This window comes from Doryrhamphus excisus, linkage group LG17 (assembly GCF_037039965.1).
Source record: "Doryrhamphus excisus strain RoL-2023G ecotype Guam linkage group LG17, RoL_Dexc_Guam_v1.1, whole genome shotgun sequence".
Taxonomy (NCBI): domain Eukaryota; kingdom Metazoa; phylum Chordata; class Actinopteri; order Syngnathiformes; family Syngnathidae; genus Doryrhamphus; species Doryrhamphus excisus.
Window position 1 is genome coordinate 57771 of NC_136373.1, and position 23518 is coordinate 81288.

Here is a 23518-nt window from a genome sequence, read left to right on the forward strand (position 1 = left end):
GTGTGTGGTTTGCTTTGATTGACAGCTTGGTGAGGCTCCTCAAGTTCGTGGGTACGCCTCGGTCACATGACCCTTCCCAGCAAAGCCTCTCCTTCCGGCAGGACCGCTCAGTCCGGCCGGCGATGGTACGATCCGGAGGTGAGAGGCAGACCGGACGGAGCCGCCCGCAGAGGCAACGATGTGGCCGGGAAGCAGGTCCTGTAGTTTGTCTCGACTAGAAGTCCTCGTCCGGCATCCCGGTGGGCTGGGAACGCGCACGCCTTGTTGGGACGCACAGCCGTGGATGGAGAGAATTACATTAGAAAAACATTACGCATCAGATTCCGTGGATTCAGAAGAACCGGGCCTTGCAGGTATGCGTCGATGTTGCAAACTTAGCTTTTTTTAATGCCACCAAATTAAATGTGGTTTATGCACGACACCGCCACCCCCGGTGCCGGGTATCCTCCAAAAAGTTATTTTTGGCTTTAAAACTGTCACCCAGGTTGCGTCAGTGCTCCCCTTTCCCCTGCAGGTGACGTCTCATGAAAGGCATCGTTTTTAAGTGTCACTCTGCGTCTGCTCCAACCAGCCCCTTTTTTCTCCTCGCTTCCCCAGCAGCGTGAAGAGCTGAACGAGGAGGAGGTGGGGGAAGGTGGGCAATCATGCAGCCGAGCTTTGGTGTGAAGACAACTGGCCAGCAGCTACGCAGGGTAAGTCTTCTGTTTGGTGCTGCAATAATATGATGCCTTCAACACTAAACCCTACAAAACCTCTTAGTTCCTATGCGCTCCTGTCTTGCTTCCTCTGGCATGTGGTGGAGACAGGAACAATGAAAACCTTCATGAATCATTTTTGCAAGCGATTTGCACTTAACACCAGTTTTGGCTGCAGATTGTTTGAAGAGCGCAAGTAAGGAGACTTTTATGCTGCTTTTATTGACTTCAGTTTATCTTACTAGGAAGTTGTTCTTATGCAATAAAAGTTACACGAAATTCAATAAAAATGTAAAATTGCCTGCGGGCTTGTCTTTGCTACCATACAACTTGATATTTTAACCTTTTGGATATTTTATATTTATATTAAGTGTATTTCTGTGAGAGCCATATCGTATTTTTGAACATTGAATACAACTAAATAAACGCATTTTTAAGCATGCACAATCCTTTTAGTATATAATAAGACGGAATTTATTCTTTTTAATAACATTGTTGTACTGATGCTAACCAATAATAAATTAAAAATATACTTCAGACCATGAATGAGACTTCTGATGCTGGATGGTTTTGCATGGTTTTTCTTTTTGCCACCTTCTTTGTCAAAAGACTCAGCGGAATTAGCTAGCTGACTTTTTGATCAAAGGTGGGAAGTTTACTTCTTGACCTCCAAGAAACAATTCAGGAAACAAGACAAGCAGTTGATGTTTGCTAAATACAAGGATGAAGAGTCTTCACCAGTCAAGATGTGTTATATATATCACTATTTTGAAGCTTATTATGGTAACCATTATGTCATTACATCCGGACTGGATGCTCGAACCACCTCAACTCCTCTCCACGTGAAGGAGTACCCGGGATCTCGTTGTTTCAGTGACGACCCAAAGCCTATGGCCATAGGTGAGGGTGGGAACATAGATAGATCGGTAAATTAAGAACTTTGCCTTCTGGCTCAACTCTCTCTTCACTACGACAGCGACCACATCACTGCAGACGCTGCGCCTATCCGCTTATCGACCTCACGCTCCCTCATTCTCTCACTTGTGAACAAGACACTGAGATACTTGAACCCTCCGCCTGGGGCAGGACCTCATTCCCAACTTGGAGGGAGCACTCCACCCTGCTCTGGCTGAGAACCATGGCCTGGATTGAGAGGTGCTGAGTTTCATCCCAGAAGCTTTACACTCAGATGCAAACCGTCCCGGTAAACACCGAAGGTCACAGCCCGAAGAGGCTATCGGGACCACATTGTTCGCAAAAAGCAGAGATGAGATCCTAAGGCCCCGAACTGGACTGCCTCGACACCTTGGCTGCGGCCAAATATTCTGTCCATGAAAATGATGAGCAGAATCCGTGAGAAAGGGCAGCCTTGGTGGAGGCCAACGTGTCTTTGGTCCATGTTGCATTCATATTGGAGCTCAAGTGAACCGAGACCTCGCTCTCAAGCGATCACAGTCCACTTGGTGCGCACCAGGATTTGGTCGAACGTTTTTTACATTTGACCAAACAGACTGTACTGTCATAGCAAAAGCACCAGTCATTTGCGTTTTTAAATCTTTGTTTATTTAATTTAAGACATCTACTTTTTTATTGGCCAATCAAATACCTTTTACAGTTGTTTTCAACTGAACCAAATGAAACAGTAAGGGTAAGAATGGAACTTGAGGAGTGTGCAACTATTAGCCGTGCTGAAAGGCCAAATTCCTGGAGGATTGTCTCTGCAAACAACCAACTTGTCTTGTGGGTCATCTGTAGAGCAATATTTGCACTCATTCTTGTACTGCATGTTGATACATGTTTCTGAAGAGCCGGTCGGTAGCACGTAGACTAAAACCTGAATATTTGGAGGAACATCTTGTTCCGCAATGAGTGTGGATAGAGTGTGTTAGTTCTTGGGGACTGACTTCTTGGGGAATCATGTGGCTTGTCATCATTGGAGGCGATCTCAATGCACAAAGAGATGGAGATGAGATTTTTCAACGGTGGCAATTCCATATCTCCACAGTATGTGACCGAACTCTATCCTCCACGATGACATCGCTTACCTCTACAGGGCAGTGTTTATCAGAGACTACACTCGACTGTACACTGTATGCTGTACGCCGACTGTTATTTTTACATCCAAGATTCACTTCGATAGTATGGTCCCTTGGGAAGATATAGCCCTAAGAAAGGCGTTGCTGCAATGTGACGGGTGTGCTCCATCTGTGATGCTGTAACATGGACACGTGTCTATTATTTTGGTCATTGTAGCACTGGCATTGGCCCACTATGGAGATCCTGTATGTGGTGCTGCAGAGCAGCCACCAAATTTAGTGCACCATCCCATCATATGCTCTTTCTAACGGCTTCATTTAACGAGAGCACAGCAAGTTCTCAGTTTGCCAGTCCGAGGTGTACCCCGCCTCTCACCCAAAATCAGCTGCGATAGGCTGCAGTTTAGCCATGACCCTCATGAGGACAATGGGATGGATAGAAAACGGATGGATGGATGATCTCAGTATGAGGGAATTCTCACTATGATTCTGTTGATTGAAATTGAGCCGTATTGCTGTTTAAAGGGAATATTTGATGCCCAAGTCTTGTATCCACGCTAGATTAGCCAGTGCAGTCATACTGATGGTTTTGGTGTAAGTTTCATGGTAATAATGGCCTGCTTTTTGTTGCAGGACTAAAGTTTTGATGCAACCACAGTTTCCAGTGACCAACCCGAGAATGGCACTCAGTCACTATGACTTGTGATTCTGCTTTCCCCCCATTCAAGCATTCAAGTGCAACATCAAAACAGGTGATTCAACACACTAAGCGCTTACTTAGCAAACATTAGCTATGTCTTTCATTCCCTTGCATTTCCTTAGAGGAACGGTCTCATGCAAGATTCTAGCCCCTTTCAAGATAATGGAGATACTGAAAGTCAGACTGACCTTGATTAGGCATAAGATTATTTGATGCCTCCATTGTCAAGTATTGCAGGAGATTTTACAGGTGTACCTGATAAAGTGGCCAATGAGTATAGGTGCACATTTTGGTCATTCATATCCTCACCGTCATATCCTCAAGTCCAAAGAGGGTGACCCTGATCCACCAAAGCTTTGTGGGGCTTTCACGTGTTTTGTCACATTGAGCTCACCGGAACCAACCAGCATAGACTAGAAATTGGATTCAATGTCCAATGCATTAGGTTCGCTAAAAGTCAAATGACCCCTTGGCAGAAAGTCATTTACTATATTTTCCAACTATAAGTCGCACCAGCCAAATATGCATAATGAAGAAGAAAAAAACATATTCATGGTGGTATGAAAAAGTTAGGGCACCCCTGGTCATTTCCAAGACGTTCCTTAGTAGATGACTGGTTGTTGGGATCATCCATTCCAGGTAAATGTATCATATAGCAGACCAACACGGGGATGGATGAGAAGTCACATGATCTTTATAGCATTTACAGAAGGTCTGCAATCATGATGTCATCTAAAGTAGGGATGGGCATACATTTGGGCCTTCCATCAGCAAAATGACATCAATATTTAGTAGATCCTCCTTTTGCAGAAAGAAATGCTTCCATTCCACAACGTTGTACTTGTTCCTCTGCATGAATGCCATGAAATTATAGTAATAACAATAAAATGGAGAACAAGAGGCTAAACAGACGTCTGTGAACCTACCGTGAATCGGTGGTATGTTAACGTAACATAGTAACAGTAACTTTGGACTTTAAATAACCGTAAACAACACAACATAACTAATCTGCAGAAGATGATTCTCTCTTTGGGGGCATTTGTGTTCTGTCTTTCTCCGTTGTCTTTATAAGTTGATGTTTACATTCTTGAATTTTAGTAGTACAGGAGTAGTACACACTACAATTTTAGTAGTACAGGAGTGATAGACGTAGCAGATACTGGCACACAAGAGTGCCCTCTTGTGGCAGTCAGTGTGGACAAAAACATGACTGGAAAGCCTCCAGAGTATAGGTCGCAGGGCCTGTCAAACCATGAAAGAAAGAACTTATAGGCAGGAAAATATGGTATCACCTTTGTTAAATGAAATATTTATATAGTGTGTTTGCACAAAGTATTACCACCACATTGAGCTGCAGTTGAGTGACAGTAACACGGACGTGCGAGTCCAAAAAAAGAAACCATTTATTAGCCCAGTCTGGACTGCCAGAGTGTCATAAATTCAAACAGCGAATGTGAACTGAGTTGGTCGCCTGTCTCCCAACATTGGATGGAACCCAATGCATACAGTAGGAACCGCAGGATCATTTACAGGAGCCAAAAATAGCTTGCATATAGCTGCTTTGCCATGACCATGAACATGGAAACGTGGAAGACTGTTAGCATTAGCGTTGAATTGCTTCTCCATCGTTTATACAGGTATGTGCACTGGCCACTGCACTGTATTAAATCCCATTTTATTTGTGTATGAATCCGGTACTGCAGGGTATGAGATACGATGCCTGAGCTCTAGATGCTACTGTATTATACTCCACATTCTCCGCTTTGCTGCAGTGCCCCATTTCCACATCTTAAAAAGTACAAAGACCCCCCACCCCCGAATCGTCATTCTTGTTGTTTGTTAGCATGACTCATTTCAAATGATGCATTCAATGCGGCATGTTTTTTGTAGTTGAAAAGGTCCTTTTTGGGAGTGGAAAATGCCCCAAACTGAGGCAAGTAGGTAAGAACTGGTACTACAAAAAAAACTTTATTCGAGAGGAACTGTCAGTTTCTGTCCAGGTGAGGGAGTTTTGGAATTACATCCAGGAAAAAAGAAGATATAACGGTACACGTTCGGCTTCTGAGCGACAATGAGTGCTCCTCCTTAGGCAGGCGAGGTTGGAGGAGCACCAGCACTGCCTATTCTTTGAGTTCATACACGGGAAGTCAGCGGTCTCCAACCAGTAGCTCATGAGCTACCAGTAGCTCCTAAACACTTTTCAATTAGCTCTCCAAAGACTTTGTTCATTTATCATCAACTCCTATACCCACTATATAAGAAAGTTCATTCTTAGTTAGGAAGCACTTTAGCCGTGTGACCAATCACAGCGGAGTGGGCGTGCCCGGAGGCAGGCCATAGGTGGAATACATTAAAGCAGACGGTTTTGGCGAGAAGTACAAATCCAAGGAAATACAGCTGCAATAGGTGCAGATTCTGGAAGATCTAAAAAGTTTTATGTGCAGGTTATTGTGTGTAGCTGCTCTGTAGGAATCCACAAATCAATACAAAGGTCAAGAAATTAGCAAAATTGTAACTTTTTTAACTTTAATTGGTCATTGAATGCTTGAATATTTTCCTTTGTATTTACGATGGAGGTTGAACTGCAACGGTAGAAAATATTGATAGAAGCAGAGAGACACCTTGGATTATTATTGGAGCACTTATCAAAGCCAACATTGTTTGTCGCTTCTGGGTGGGTGTACCCGGGTCATAATGCACCCAGTGAAACAGCATGCAGCCAGCAGATCACATTTGGGTTATGAGTCTGTTTATTGCACCAGGATGAATGGAGGAATCCGTTGTATGCTCAAGAGTGCTGGTGTATGGCAGCAGATTGGCTACCAGCTATCATGAGTGTGTCCAATCAAACGTGTGAATGAGAGATAAAAACCCTAAAACCTCCAATCGTCCTCCCATGCACCTACTTTCTGTATATAGGGTTCCTCGATACCTCCAACAGCGGTCAAATGAAATATAGTTCACCAAACATAAACGTAAACATGAACGCATAATGGCTCCTACAATGATATTAAGCCTAACCCATTGGAATGAAACTGTTGCTATGGCAACATCCATGCTAAAAACACAACTTTCTGGTCCATCTGGTGGGAAGCCTGTGACAGATCGTTGAATTGTTAGCAAACAGCTGCAGGTGAAAATATCTCTGACCTTAGCCGCTCAAACCCCCCTTCTCGTTTGTATATGTGGTCAAACGTGTTTGACGAAAGGCATTTAGGATCAGCGTTGAACAAACATAACTGCTGGGTGTAAAAGAAACCTTGGGGGTGTACACATCCTTATGTGGAGTTTATACACATTTGTCCTCGACATTGTCCCACAATTTGCTGTGGCAATACGTGTCATTTACGTATTTTTGGCATGCCTGAAAACATGACAAACTGTAGCGTGCGAGGTGTCGCTCTTTGCAGGACAACAACACACCAGGTTATTCTCTTTGGACAGGACGTGGCTCCGTTTGTCCAACACAACAACAAACAAGCAGAGCCACATTCTCATGACGCTATCCATATGCCCCACTTGACAGGCATGACCAATCAACTTACGCCAAATCAAACTGCTACGCTAGTTTGCACAATTCGGGACCGGAAATGGTGTGCATTGACGCAAAATGACCACGCTCCCGCACGACTTATTTACACCTGTTTCCTGTACTGTTTACGTCTAGTGCACAACAATAGTACGTAAGACATGCATTGTCATGCCACGTCCCACGTCGCTGAAGCAGTTACGGCATTATACTGTCTTGCTGTGTCCTGTTGTGCCTCGCGGGATGCCACGCAACAGGAGGCATCACCCCAAGCTTCCGTACTTCCTCTTTTTGCAAGGGAGCTACAAGATATTAACTCCATGGAAGAAGCTCATGCAATATCCATCCATTCATCCTTTCGTGCCACTGCACACCATTTTCGGTCTGCCAAATGTGTAATTTATATGTTCACAGAACGCTAACAGTGCGTGAACTAGTCTTCATGCGTTTCAGGCGTACCACAAAGAAAAATAAATCAATGACAGATATTGACAGGGCAAATTGCGGGACAAGGCGCTGGCAAAATGCATGCAAGTGTAAAGAGCTTTACAGTGGCGTGCTAGTTAAACAATAATGTCTGCAGCCCAGCCTGTCAACTGTCATTACAATTGCGAGGCTTACAAAAGAGCTGACAAAGTAAAAATCTAGAGGTGGTCTTTAAGTTGGAAGCAGAGCTAATGTTTCACACCGGCGAGACACTCAGCTGATGTCGCGTTAAGAAATGGACGTCAAGTTAAGAAACGTTATTGCCCACTTTAAATCTGAAATCATGTCACTGACATGATGGTCCCTTAATGTGAGCCAGGCTTTGCGTTGAAACAGCAAACTGCTGGATTGTCCAGCCCAAACCTCTGGTGCTTTGTTTTTAATTACCTAAACCTAATTATTTAAGACAATTAGGTGGTGTAAATACCGACCTCTCAAGGTTATATTATTACCGTCGTCCCTCGTTTATGATGGTCAATTGGTTCTAGACCCGACTGCGATAAGGGGTAATAGGATTTGATATTAATAAATTTAATATTTTCGTAGTTGTAGCACATAAAACCTTTACAACCTATACTGCTTATATCGTTATTAGAGCCCTGTTGCTATGAAATAACATCACTATAATGACCTTTTGCTGCCTAATATAGTAGACATAATAATTGAAAATAAGCCATCCTAAACATAACTAAGACCCCCACGTTAGCATGGTCAACATACAGTACTTCCTGTATTGTCTCATCAGTGTAACGTTACTGACACCTAGTGACCAGTGTACAATACCGCCGCTGTTTGTGGTTGAGAAGAGAGAACACATATGCAATCAATGTCAACAGGAGCTGCTGTCAGTCACTCTCTACAACGCTAACCTGTTGTTAGCACTCAGCTTAAGTTGGCTCTCGTAAGTTGACACCACGCACACCACTCCCAGGCTCCGACCATTATTGACTGATTGGGCATTCTTATAATTCTCTCTCTAAAGGCATACATCTCGTTACATGTGCAGATGTACCTAATGAAGTGGCCAGAGAATATATGAAATCTCTATCTATCTATCTATCTATCTATGATGTAGGACATAATGTCTGACTAGAAGTTTGCATTAACACGAGGTGGTTAAACCTTCACTACCTGGCGCCGATCTCCAACCGCCATCGCCCCAACCTGCGAACCCTCGGCACATTCCCAAGCATGGCCTCAGCACAGGCATACTTGGTGGCCATCTTATGAAAAGCACATGGGAGGGAAATATTTCCCCAGCGGTACACTGGTCCAATTCATTCCTCTTTTAATCCGCTCTGTGCTTTCTGCCTAAAGGGGGTTCTCTTTCTTTTACAAGTCACTTATTAATTCAAGCCGCAAACATTTTCACAACGCCCCTGGTCTCCTCATTCTCACACTAACTCTGTGAGAAGACATCTGGTGTATTGTTCCATTTGGATGATGAACTACCGACAGTGACACGAGGCAATCTCACGCCATACTGTCAGCAATTCTTGAGCAGGATCGGTAACTTAACATCAATTGTTAACGCATCCCAAGGACGTACTATCAGAGTCCCAGAAAATCCCTCAGTGATGCAGCTGTGTCTCATGTGAATGAGTTCAGCGTAAAAACAGAAGAGCTGCACAATGGTGGGGCCGGTTTTACGGCGCTGTTGAGCAACCTCGCTGAAAGGGTTTGCTGAAGGACAGGGAAAGGCTGATGAAAGGCAGATGTGGGGAAGAAGCAGGCAGTGCTAAGGGCCATGGGTGGGACTCAAAGCTGCAAAACAACCCCAAATGCGCAAAGCCAGACCTTAATAGTCCACGTGGGACTCTAACACTTTTATTAGGACACCAGATCTAGTCTTCATTTTTTGTGGTTGAGCTCTGCTTTTCTGCTTTGTCTCACTTTCCACAGTGGCCATAATGCACAATGACGCCCTGCAAAGATTTGCCTAGAAACCCACAGAAATACGTCAACGCTCAGCTTACAGCTTTTGACTTCTTAGCTGGGGCGGAGGCAATTTGTTCGAATCATCTTCCTCTGCTGCTGTTGTTTGTCTTTTGAGCCTCTGTGACCACGCCGCAGACTTCCTCCAGCTGTGGACGGTTCATCATTTGTGCAAGAGGTTGGAATGGTCTGTTCCTTGTGCAGGTATTGATATCACTGAGCAACGTTAGACTTTATGCCTGTCAATTTTTCTTAGTCAACTTGATGATGTGGACTTACAGTGTACTCGTATACGTATACGTGTAGTCGTATACGCTATCGCGGCTCAGCTGACTTGTTGACTTGCATTACAGCCGCTGTGATTCCATCCAAAGTTTCTTTGCGCTATTTTTGGACTTCTAGCTCATGCATGGATGCCCGCTGACTGGTGTGTTTGTGTGAATCACCATCAGGCAGAATACTAAGTGTAGCTAGCGTCCAGCAGCTTCACAAATGGCTATCAGTACAAGCATCCATCAATCAGTTAGTCGCTGCTTATCCTGTTCAGAGTCCAGGAATATGGATCAAATCCCAGATAACCATACCGTGGACTGGTCACCACAAAAGTAACCAAACGGCCTGTTTTCCCAGGACATATCTGCTTTTCTTGTCCTGGCTTCTCCATCCCCTTCTTGGTGTCCTGGTTGTCATTGTTCTTCACTGGGCCGTTAAATGGAGGGCTTTGAAGATATATCATCACTGAGAGGCTTTTTCAATCAACGTTGGCAAAATAAAGTCTCAAAATGCCAAAAAAAAAAACCACTTGTCAAATTTGAGATGTTGTGCTCAATGGTGATTTACATTGTTAGCTTGAAGATGGTTGTCTTCCCCACCTGAGCCAAACATAGATTTAGAAACTACAGACCGCTTTCTTTATTGCCATAACTTTTCCTAAATGGTTGAAAAGATGTTCGACAACTGGTAAGATACATTTATAAATGAGAAGGAATTACTTGCGCAGCCAGTCCAGGGTTTATGCTAGGTGTCAGCATGTTAGCATTAGCACAGTAGCATATTGAGTTGTTTTTAGTGTTTAGGTGTATTTAGGTGCCTCTGTTTCAATTGATATATACAATCACGTGCAACTTTCATGCACATTCAGTTGTATTCATGTTGAAATCAATGTTTTCTTCGTTCATTGGTGATTTTATTGTAAGTGCAGTGAAGGCAAGGCAGCCATGAAGCTATTCAGGAAGGACAATATCTCCGCTAAGAACGACCAGGAGAAAGCCATCCAGTATGAGGACCCACCAGACGGCGGCTGGGGCTGGCTCGTGGTGTTGCATTGTTTCCTGGTAAGGCCCACATCAGCATGAGGTTTTTATTTTAGCCGTGGAACAGCATGGAAAGCATTACTGCTCTGTTATTCATTTATTTTTATCTTTGCTTGACTATTTAGGTAAATGTTCTGGTGATGGGAACACTCAAGACTTTTGGGATCTTCTTTGTTGCATTCCAAGACGAATTTGGAGGTTCGGCAGAGGGCATCAGCTGGATCGGTTCCATCATGTCAAGTCTGCGTCTGTCTGGAGGTTTGAGTGAAAACGAGGCACTTTACATCCCAGCTTAGACGTGTTCCTATGTCCACAACGTCATTCATTACTTCTAACTGCCATTTTGGAGCAGTGGAACTATAGTGGCCGTGTCTTCATGCTTCCTCTCCTGTCACCTCTCAGCACCCATCGCCTCTGTGGCTTGTGCCAAGGTAGGAACCAGAGTGACCTCCATTACTGGGGCAGTGCTGGTTAGTGGAGGCTTTCTCATAAGTATTTTCGCCAACAGCGTGGTTTTTCTCTACATCAGCATGGGCGTGATAGTCGGTGAGTAAGGACGCTTCCTCAGCCCGATGATTCCTGCGTGCGACCTTTGCTCTAACTGTCTGTGCCTCATGCAGGAATGGGTTTTGCACTCCTATACCAATCCTTCTCAGTGGTCACGGCATTGTACTTCCGAAAGAAGTTGGCAACAGCGTATGCAATTGGGCGTTCGGGGATGGGATTGACCTTTGCCCTCGCTCCATTCACTCAGCTTCTTTTGGACCAATATGCTTGGCAAGGTAGGCAGGAACAACAATCGCTCAGGCTGGATTTACACTGCAAAGTTCAAAGTACACAATGATATTTCCCCCAAATATGCATGAAAAACACAATACAGGAGGGCCTCAGTTTATGAGGTTTTGGGGATGTTGCACTCCCCTACTGCCTTTTGACCTTGGCGGTTTGGCTCGGAAACACGAGAGTCTTTAGAGAATCACTTCCGTGCACCTGGCGGAAGGATACGTGTCGTTACACCGAGGAACGACCTTTTCTCGATCATCAGCCACGTCTCCCAGTGTAGGGGTGTCATGATACGTGTATCCTTATCCAACCATCCCATACAGGGGTCACGGTCCGGTACGCATGTGTGGCGAACAATAAACAAAGTAAACAAACTAACAAAATATCTTTCTGATATTGATTTATTTCTTTGTCATAGTTACTCAGCTGCAGCACATGGATCTTCATCAGATAGCTTTATGTTTATATTCTCATCACTACATGGTGCTGTTTTGGTCTTACATGGTGCCAAATGTGGGCAGCAGAACTGTACTTTAAGTGAGAAAAAATGATGTCAATTTCCATAAAATTTCAATTCGTAAAGGTAATTTATTTGAGCAAAACTAACACATCATAACTGGTTGCCATGACGCAACAACTCGCATCCTTTGCAGAATTGCGTTTTTGAGCCTTCTTAAGGTCATACCGCATCATGTTCCACGTCCTGAAGCAGCAAAACATCCCTAGACCATCACACTTCCACCACCATATTTCACTGATTTTCTGAAATGGGACACACACCTTCCAAAATGACCAACTTTTGCCTCGTCAGCCCACAGAGTATTTTCCCAAAGGTCTTGGGGATCATCAAGATGTTTTCTGGCAAAATGGAGACAAACCTTAATGAATCTGTGTGTGTGTGTGTGTGTACAGTATGTATCCAAACTTTTGTCTCGGTTTACATACATTTTCCGTACATTTTATTTTCAGCACAAAACCTCTTCAGCTTCCAACAAGATGCCAGCTTGCTGAGTTACATTGCAGCCGCCAAAACCGGACGCCTAGCAGCGTAGTCTATGATGTCATCAGCGGTTGACTCTCAAAAGTGTTTACACAAAACAGTGTTTATAGATTTATGTCAAAATACAAATACATAATTATTGTAAAAGAGAATACATGGTTTTTTAACACCGTGTGTCCTCTCTGTCCCTCACAGGGGCCATGCTGATTATCGGCGGCCTGATGCTCAACCTGGTGGCCACTGGTTTGCTCCTGCGGCCCATAAATGTGAAACCCCCCGCTGTGTCACACTCTTTTTCCCAGAGCCAGAGGAGCCCAGTTCTCTCCCTCAAGAGCTTACCAGAAAAGGACTATGCCAAGAGCTGCCTGAATGGCTCCTCACATTTGTCCAATGGTGTCTCCAAATCGGATTCACTTCCATCCCCACCTCCTCCCCCCAAGGACGCCGCTGACCTGGAGGGGCAGTCGACTCACACAATAAACGGCCAGGTAGCGAACCCAGAATTGAACAGCCTGGTCCTCAATGGCCATGAGACCCATCAAGACTTGGGATTATGTAAAGCGACAGATGGCTCGAGGGAGCCGAATGGCGCCATGAATGGGTCCACAGCAGTTGGCCTTGTCTCCATTCATGCAGGCAGTTCCACTGAAGAGACCGTCCCGAAAGCCAAAGTACTGGATTTTTCTTTGCTAAAGGACCCGTTCTTTTGCATCTATACGTGGTCTTTGGTCTTCAGCCAGCTGGCCTACTTCATCCCCTACTTCCACCTGTCTGCACGAGCCAGAACCCTTGGCATCGACCCCATGGATGCTTCTTTTATCATCTCTGTGGCAGGTGAGGCGCGCTTTGAACACATTAGTGCTTTCTCACCACACATTTGCATCAAACTTGAGTGGAGGATTCAAAGTTGAACACGCGAAAGGTTGCACAATATGGAATTCAACCAAATGACCAGGAAAATAATGCCATTGAATGGGAAACAGATGCTCTACAGCTCCCTGTCCTGGCTGCTCAGTACAATATTGCAGAGAATAAAAAACTGCATGTACTCCAGAAACACTTCTTTTTGACATAACAGCACTATAATTCAAAGTTTTGGTCCACTCGTCTGTGTCTATACTAATGCGCTACTTCAAACATTGCCTGTAGATTTCATGCGCTGTCAGATAGTTCAAGTCCAATCCCATTTGCAACTTTGAATTTAGACCAAACATATTAGCAACTTTGGATGTTTCGTCCATCCGTCACTTTTCTATGCCGCTAATCCTCATTAGTGTCCTGGGGGGGGGGGGGGGTGGCTGGAGCCTATCCCAGCTAACAAGACTGGACTGGTGGCCACCCACATTCGTACCTATGGACAATTTGGAGTCACCAGTTAACCTAACATGCATGCTTTTGGAATGTGGGAGGAATGGGAATACCCGGAGAAAACACTTTAGAGGTTTCACTGGATCATTTCAAGCTTTTGAAACACACACAATGTGACTTAAAGTAGGGTCAATATGGATTATAGGTGTGAAATATAAATATAATTGGTATAAATATTTTTGCAAGGTAGGCAGTACACTTGCCTCGTAGCATAGGTTTAGGATGTGGGTTGGAATCACAGCTCAAGCCTTTCCACGTAGCGTTGGAATGCTAGAATTTCATGGTTAGCTGTCTCTGTGCGCACCCGTGATTGACCAATCGAGGGTGGCCGCTGCCTCTCAACTGGGATAGGCACCAGCTCCGCTGTGACCCACACTAAATAAGCATTAAAGAAAATGGATGGAAGTCTTTTCGGTTGTTGTCGGTTATCTTCCCAAGCTATCAAGCATCACGCAAAAGTGATAATATGACTGATGAAACTAAAAGCGATTCCCTGTTTATGAGCGTCCATCACCTTGAGCTTCCTGTAACAGTGGCTTTATGATGCAATGCAAAAAAAGTTCTCGGTCAACTTATGGGCATTCATTATTCATGATCTGCACAGACTGTGCTATTATGTAATGAATGTGCTTACATAAAAGCTGAACTTTGGTCCACTGGCCAGGGCAGGAGGGTTCAGCAGTGCGCCATAGAAGAGGTCACTTTTGCAGTATATTTTATAAACAACATTACCATTTGGACCGGTTGCGTGTAATTCTTTAAGAGGGCTTCAGTGGGATGTGTTAATAATTGAAGAGCTACGAATGAGCTTCTGTATCGACTTACTTCCAACACTGGGAAGACGTCTCGCTTCTGTCCTGCAGTAATTCTCTCACTTCTTCAGTAATTGTACTACAATCATTCAGATGCAAAAGTACAGTGGACAAATCTGTGATAGGTTTTCATTGCGACATTTGTATTGTGAATTGTATTGTGAGTACTGTAAGTTCATGTCTTCTCAAAGGAAAACTCAAGTGCTCTTTTGAGCTGAACTGAGATGGAATCATAACCCTCTAAGCTTCAGAAAAGAAATCAATAGCAAGCTCGAAGAAACCTTTCCACTTTGAGCCAGCACAAGAGGCAACAACAGAAAAACACATTAGTACTACTAGTACTACTAATAACAATCATATTATTTTAGCATCCATGTTTACACACATAAGAACATAATAATAATCTGTAGTGAAAACACCATGAATAGATGATTAGGCATTAAGTGTGACATGCTGAGAGAGGCAAATATTATCAGTGATACCATGCATAAAATATTGAAAGATATGGCCATTTTCATCCATCCATCCCCAAATGTTCTCCATGGGATGTCAATCAGGGGAAGATGCGGCATGGTCCAAAGGAGTGATGTTCTTCTTCCTGAAGAAGTCCTTGGTCAGGCCAGCATTGGGAACTGCAGCGTTGTCCTGTTGGAGAACCCAGCTGTGACCACACAGACCAGGGCCTTCTCAGGACCAGGGCCCTCGGTCCTGAGGGATGCCCGCTGCAATGTCTGCACGTAACCATCCACCGTTTGACGACCCTGCACCACTTGAAGCTGCAGTGTTCCACTGAATGAAAAAGCAGCCCAGATCTTGACGGCCCCCCATCCGTTGTGCCGGGTAGAAAGCATCTCAGGTGGATCTCCTTGTCATGCCAGGAACATTGGAAGCCATCTGGACCGTCAAGGTTCCATTTTCTCTCCTCAGAGAACAAAACTTCTTTCCACCTTTGTCCCATGTCCCATGTTTGATGCTCCCTGGGAAAGGCTCGTAAGTCAGTGGCGGACTAGCGGGTGTGAGGCTTTGAGGCGAGGCAGCTACTTCCGAACATACAAAAATACACAAAAAGGCAAAAACAAAGTCCAACTGTAATCGATATACTAGATTTAATATAGACAATCCACTAAGGGACGAATAAAGGCATATCTTATCTTATCTTAAAAATAGACGACAGTTGCTAGACATGGATATAGCAGAGCAAAACATGGCGAACAAACACTGCACTCAATTGAAGAGGAACAAAAGGCGCTGCTGAAAGCGTGCAGGACAACAATGAGCAAAGTAGCAACCAAAATGGCCACTGCTGGAAGTAGCTTGGGCAGGCAAAGGGACGTACCGCTAGCAGGTGACCTGACAGCTAAGCGAACAAGAGAACAAGCGGTAGGGAGGAGCTGCCCACAGGCGTGGATGGAATAACAATCTGGCAACAGGTGAGTTGAAATGGTCGTAGCCGCGTGATGAGCTCCTCCCTGCAGACAGACGTGTACCGCAACACATGGCAGAAAGATGGCAGCAAAACAGCACCGCATCACATGACAACTCCAATGAACATCAGCAGCAGGGATGAGCCGGCTACTCGATATTAGCAAGTGTCAGTTACGGATGACCGACTCTGCAGGCTGCAGGCGGCAGCCTCAGAGGAGCTGCGGTGCCTCATTCACGTACGCGCTGCAATTGGCAAGTTTGTGACGTTGCCGACTGCCTCCACTCGATTAGGTTTTCCTCGGGTGGCCTCTATTTGAGTTTGTATCTAAAGTTATTTGGTAAACTTGTTTCATAACGTACGCGGTGCATTTGACAAGACAGGGCAGGCAGGCTTGGATTGGCTGGCCACAACATTAGGTACACAGTAATAACTACAAGAGCTGCATCAAACATTCTGCCTGTATGACTATTATACTACATTATATACACAAGCACCCCTTGCCGTCGGGATCAGCCTATCCCTCAAACACCCTGCCCCTAACCTCGGCCCCGGAGCGAGCTGCAGTCGCTAAGCAACAGCCAACTGAGTAAAGTTGGTGGTGTGGCAACGAGCACGGCTCCCCACTTTGTTTGAGGCTCAAGTGGCAGATACTTTGCAGAGAAGCACTGAGGCAGCAATCTGTACAAAAGAGAAGGCAGGCCCAGCCAAGTGAGGGCTCGGAGAAGCTGGGAAAATCAACATGCCACTTATTATTCCCTGCTTTCATCTCTGTGTGACGTGTGTGACGTGTGTGACGTGTGTGACGTGTCCACCGCTGAAGCAATGGTAATGATAATCCCCCGCCATTGTTAAAGCCCCGGGGTCGGTACACAGTCTTTCTACCTGTCGGTCCCACAGAGAGAAGTTCGACAAACAAAGGAGTCCGTCAGGTGGTTGACTTAAGGTGCTACTTGGAGAGGCCATATTTAAACTGCAGTTTGAACAGGAACAGCTGCAAGCGTACACCAACCCGCTGTGGATAGAAGACACAAACAAACGTACATCTCGGCTGGAAGCACGCAGGAGACGCACCACGACATTGTGACGGGTCACGGCGGAATGACACATAAACACGGCACAGCTGCCTTGTGCCAACTCTTTGAACCCGCTGGAGACGTTCCATTATGTAAGAAGGCGGAGATGTTCACTGAGACTTTAATGAACTGTTTTGGACATGGCTGACCATTCATCGGTAGCATGGCCACGTGTTGTTTCATCGTTATCATCAGAGAGATGTTCTCACTAAGGCAGAGCGCCAAAGGAAGAAACATCTCGGCATATCAGAAATGCTAGCAAATATCTGTGCTAAGCATCGGGATGTCATGTTGACAATGACTTTGACTGATTTTGTTCTGGTAAACATGATTCTACGTGTATGCTAGCATACGGGGCTGTGCTGGGTTCCATTCTAGGAGTATCATTGAAATCTGTCTATGACCTCACCTCCACAATGTGCCGTTATTTCTACATCTTTTTTGACTGGAGAAAAGCGACCTTTTCATTCACGCAATAGTGTGGTGTGCAAAATGTAACGGCGATCCGCATGACATGCCTTGTTTTTATTGATCAGAGTGGCTGGCTTCTGCCTGATTGGAGTTATTCCTGCAACAGTCAATACACCACTGCAGTTTCTGCACTGCGGCCTGCAGCCCAGCACAAATCTGCCGAGTCATCAAACCCCCACTGGTGCAAACAATCAATCAGATGTGGATGTAATACACAGCAGATGGATGCTTTAGCCCCCCGCTGTTTTTATGGGCATGTTCTGATTGTTTCAATGACACGCCTAATGGCTTTTTATTTCTACTATTGAGACTATTGTGAAATCATGCTATCCTTGGAGGCTATCCAATGTTTTATGACAGGTACTGCATCTTCAGTTCACCTTGTGACTTGGTGGTGGGATAATGTGGATAAGCGGAACATTTGTGAACACATTCAAAACAGCAGAAACTCAAAGATCCTTGTTATGTTCAGTGGAGAGACGGGTCGTTTGATCAGCAGGTCGTACTTTAATTAACATTTCAACAGCAATGTGTTTCTTTCAAGTATTAACTACATTGTCTGAAAATTGGAGACACCAATCATAATACACAATAATAATAATCAGGCATCATCACCATGATTTCCCTGTGGATTTTGGCCACTACATTGAGTACACCCTGTTGGTCTCTCTTGCAGGCATCACAGAGACGATCGCCCAGCTGGCCTCTGGCTGGGTTACAGACAAGAACCTTTTCCACAAGTATCACTACCACAAGGCCTACCTGATCCTCTGCGGTTTGGTCAACCTGCTGTCCCCGCTGGCAACGTCCTACATCCTGCTCATGGTTTATGCTGTCTTCTTTGCCATCTTCTGTGGGGGCTACATGGCTCTGCTGCTTCCTGTTCTGGTAAGGAAGACAATCCACCGCAGGTTAATGTTGACTTAACTTTTTGTCTTGATTGTCTGCTTTTATTGTGAAGAGATGTGAAAGCATTACCTTTTGCCTGACGCCCACTATTGTATTTGTGAAACCTTTGGAATTAAGGTGCCATAATGGTGGTTTAGCCTCTGTGCAACGATCCAGTCCAGATTTGAGTCTCGCTAGTAGTGGTTTTCGAACTGGATCAGGTTTAATATCACACTACATATTAAGTTCATTCCACCTGAAATTGAATCGAGGCTGACAAATTGATTAAAAAAAACAAAAAAGATACAATGACAAAAGATTCTTCAGCATTGTGAAATCATCATTCATGTGTCAAAATAAAATTCTATAAATTCCATCTGGCTGACCCAGAAATACCAGAAGTAAACAAAGGCTTTAAAAATCTTGCAAAATCCAGATCTTGCAAAAGTTGATGACCCCTAAACTCCAAACCTCACATCCCACTTTAGGTCACATGATGAACAGAAACAATAACCCAGGCTCAAAAAAGAGTAGTTTGCATGCTAAGATTTTGAGAAAATGTGGCATTAGCACTAAGAAAAAGATAAGTAAGCAGCCTGCACAGCTTTTAAGCCAGTGGAAATGTCAGATTAGATTAGAATACGGTCATATAGAGCCCCATATATTAGCCCCACTGCTGTGGAAGCCACAGGGTTCAAAGCGCTTTATACACCGGAAATGACGGCCATTGATGAATTGGATGATTGATGGGTTCATTGTTGCAGCTCTAATGCTATACAGTACATCTATTGACTGAGTCTGGAAAAAGTTTTTTTGGAATGGACATTTTGGAATGTCAGATCTGGAGGAACCCTGTAACTATTCAGTAGCACAGTTGCTACATGCTGTGAATGAAAAGGTCATTGAAGCCAGGACTAGGCTAGCATCACATAGATAGTGTAACTTAACTTAACTTAACGTAACGTAACATTTCAGACGAGTACATCCATCCAATTTCTATGGCGCTTATCCTCACTAGGGTGGGGGGATGCAATCCAGGGAGCTAAAAGGTATGGCTGGTTAAACGTGATGCTCCTCCCTGCAGGTGGATCTCGTCGGGGCGGAGAAACTCAACAACTCAATGGGCTTTTCTATGTTCTTTGTCGGGCTGGGTTGCCTGACGGGTCCTCCTTTGGCGGGTGAGTCTTCATCACATGCTACTTCCTGTGGCACACGTCAAAGAGTTTAGCCTACCAATAGCTTTTCATTTTGATGCACATATTCTCTCAAAGTCTACTCCGAGCATGCATGGCTGACGTTAGCAGCAGACTTTGATTTTAAGTCAGTGCTCAGAGAGGCTACTGGGTCAAATGTCTTTTTGCCTCCCAGCAAGTCAAGCTCTGACAATAACGACATTATCTTCCTGGTTGAATTTGAGTCACATTGTTGAAAGTGATGACAGATTGACACCTTCTTTCTCACACGGAGCTGTGTTTTTTATACTGGTATTTATAATGTTTTATGACAGGTACTGTACCTTTAGTTAGCCTTGTGACTTTCCCAGTATCAGGAGCCTTTTCTAATGTCCAGGAAGCTAAATCCCAATAATAATAATAATAATAATAACTGCAGTGATATGAATCATCTGCGTAATGTTGGCTATAATACTGTTTGTAACTGACACCCATTATAGGGCATCATTCACTGGCCACAACATTAGGTACACATGTATACCTAAGTATACAGTATACAGTATATGCGCATTAGATCCAATGCAAGAGTAGATTTGTGCGCAGGTTTTGGGTCAGGGTTAGGGTTTAGGTGGTGGGCTTGAGGTTAGGGTTTAACCGACACCCTGACAAAAATGTTCAATCAGTTACCTCTTACCATCAGTCAGTAAATACGACTTCAGCAAAGTAATGCTACTTTTACTGGGGTACATTATTTTAGTAGTCTTTCCAGCCCTGGTTTTCAAGCATATCTTCTGATGGCTCTCGCTATAGCCACCTTTTTTTGCCCAACAAGCCTTGAAGGAAAACAGTTTTTGGAATGTTGCCTATCACCAGCAATCCTTATGTGAGACACGAACACAGGTCTTTCTCTTGAAAGACAGAAGAAGAAATAAAAAGAGCAGCTCGTGGCTGCTTGTCATGGCATCCAGCTATGCTGCCTACAACGCCTCTGTTAGACCAGCTCCACCAAGGTTTTCTATCCATGCTGTTAGCATGTAGTAACAGGTACATTCATGATAACATGTCGTACTTTAGTACTTTGGACATTTGAATCATGACCAAAACTGATATCACATAGCAACATAGAAACTCCTACACCCAACTGGGAAATAAAACTACAGCTCAAAGTGCAGCCCGAGCTTTCTGGTGGTGGTCTGCGGCGTTGGCGCATGACACTGACATGTGAAGCTAGTCGCTAGCCGGTGTGGCGTGGCCAAGTGTCAGTGCAAAAGCAACGTACGATTGGTGTAACAATGTAACAACAGAAATGTGATCATGTCTAACATAAGGAAACAAACCCCGGTCAGGCTGATTGTCTTCCAACCAGCAGTTCCACTGGTCTACTTTGCTGCTCAATGAAATGTATTGGAATGCTGGAATAATTCAGCCGGGAAATTTCCTGTCAAAGAGTCACATCGGTCAGAGAGAAAGGAAGTGTACAGGATGTATTCATAAATGTTCATTGTAATTCTGTTTTTCTCCTTGTCCACGATCAGGCTTCTTGTACGACTACACGCAGACTTACGATTGTTCCTTCTACCTGGCCGGGCTCTGCTACCTACTCTCCTCCCTCTCCCTCTTCATGGAGCCGCTGGCCCAGCGCTGGAGGGCAAGGCAGAGACTGACCAGGGCCAAGAGAGCACAAAAGAGCTGTAAGACCAACGGCTGCTTCACCCCTGACCGCCTGCAGAACGGCATTGTGTAGAGGGGCATCACAGCCCATCTTAGGCCTCCAATCTTGAAGCGGCATGCTCGTGACTAACCATGTGCTCCATGTGACCCGTAAGTCAGGGACCTAAATCACCCTCAATTCCTGCTGGCAAGCTCTGGCAGAGGAAAAATATCATGGTGGCCGCAGCGAGCTCATGGGACACTGGTGAAAAGAAAAGGCCAAACTGGTAATTGTTAGAAATATATAATCGCTCTAATGGTCTTATAGGAGGCGCACACATGAAAATGCATCCAGCACATTTGGGTTAGTAGCAAACTATAGCCAACTCTCGCCTAAACACGACTACTCTTGCCTTGCACTTCTTTCTCCATAAGCTATGCAAATGAGCTTCACGCCTACTTTTCACCTTCCTGCACAACAGGAGCACAAGCACGTATGCTTACAAAAAGCACTTGGGACCAGGTTGGAATTCTGTCTTGCATGACATCATCAGCAACAACGAATGTGCACTACACTTGTTCACACAATGTACAGTATAGTATAGTATAGCATAGTATAGCACAGTATAGCATAGTACAGTAAGCTACAAACAAACAGCACACAAAGCTACAAATGTGCAAAAAGCAGAGGCAATGCTTACATGTTTCATATTTCCTTTTCTTATTACATAACAACCTGACGCTTTACACCAGGTTTGAACTCTTTCCCCTTGGACTGAATCTTGGGTTTTCACCACCACATCATAATAGCACACATACTGATCATGCCTGGGGCTGGACAGTCCTCCCATTCGAAATCTAAGGCTATTGCGTAAGGGGAGACTCCCTGTTCTATCTCCCTGTCTGCCTAACACTCGAGATGCCGTTTCAACTCGGACAACCTCTCAGTGGTCAACACAAATACTGACATTCCCGAGGGACAGCCAGCACTATTTCGGTCGCTCCTTCTCCCGGACACCTGACCTCCTTCTGGACTGGGACTGTCTGAAGCTTCGTGTGGTGGGCGCCCATCATCCTTTTGGTGTCGGATAAGCATTTGGGACACACCCTTCCTCTTTACAAATGCTATTTGGTAGCATCGCATAGAAGGCAGCCGTTTATGGGGACTGTTTTGGGGACACGTGCCCCCCTCCATTTTGCACACATTGCAGATGTAGCACAGACAAAAAAACTCCAGGCACACATGCACTGAAGTCCAGGCTGACGCATGCTGGCTTAAATACAGTATGTGAAGATAACCAGCCTGGGGGGTCGGCTTTTCTGGAGATGTGATCACAACTTTATTTGTGGCCAACTGTCATCCAAAGATGCATTGCCCATTTCAATCGCAAACCCAATTTACAGGGCCGCAAATGGACGGGACCGGAAGTGCACCCGCAGGCCACCAATACATGCTGGTGCTCCTGATTATTATGCAAGTCTTAGCAACTCCAGACCGGGTTATGTTTTGATGCCTTCAGGTTGGTTTTCTTTGTACTTTGTCTTATTTGTTCACCAGTTTGCCTTGGGGGTCTACAGTACCTCTGAAACCTGTGATGTCAGCCAAAGACATGGTAGAAACTTCCCGCAGGCTTACCGAAGCTTATTCCACTTGTATCCAGCATGGCAGATTGACGTTATGTTACACTGCCCTCTAGCGGCAGATGGGGGCTCCTGCTCAGAGAATGCCAGCTCAATTAGTGCAAAATGATCCCCCAGCTCACTTCCGCTACAGTGAGCTTGGCTCTTTGTGTTGTTTCAATCACCCCGGTCACGCACAAAGCTCTTTGGGCTCACATGTTGCATTCACCACCACTTTTGCCTCCTCTGTGGTTGAGGGCCAATCCTGATTTTGTACTATGGAAGTTCTCTGATGCTTTAAAGATGTGTCTTGTTTCTTGCCTGCATTAATACTTTTACGGAACTGTAAGTTTATACCTTTTTGGAACACCTCCAATGAGAAGTTGCAGTTCAGTCAAACCTGCAAAGGGGCGACATACTCTTGAATTGATTTGTTAGCCATGATCGCCTGTAGCCAACTGTGTCTAACCCGTTGTAGATATGTTCCAAGCCCTTCAAAAGGTCATTTGAAGCCTTGTAACTGTGCACAAGTCGCCCGAAATAAAATTGACATGTGACTCA

General features: G+C 44.7%; 1 protein-coding gene across 8 annotated transcripts; it reads left to right on the forward strand.

Annotated features, from left to right (window-relative positions):
• On the forward strand, positions 1–23513 carry slc16a4 (solute carrier family 16 member 4). Of its 8 annotated transcripts, none has more exons than XM_058085288.2 (11): positions 1–353; positions 515–692; positions 3365–3483; positions 10578–10715; positions 10820–10952; positions 11097–11240; positions 11315–11476; positions 12673–13311; positions 18304–18515; positions 19600–19693; positions 21223–23513. In XM_058085288.2, exons 3-11 carry the CDS (start codon positions 3427–3429, stop codon positions 21429–21431), a joined length of 1788 nt encoding a protein of 595 aa, XP_057941271.2. In that variant the 5' UTR covers positions 1–353; positions 515–692; positions 3365–3426; the 3' UTR covers positions 21432–23513. The 8 variants fall into 8 exon arrangements, with proteins under 8 accessions (XP_057941271.2, XP_057941269.2, XP_057941270.2 ...); XM_058085286.2 differs by having other exon boundaries at positions 598–692; XM_058085287.2 differs by having other exon boundaries at positions 598–692; positions 10583–10715.
• Positions 23514–23518: the final 5 nt, after the last annotated feature.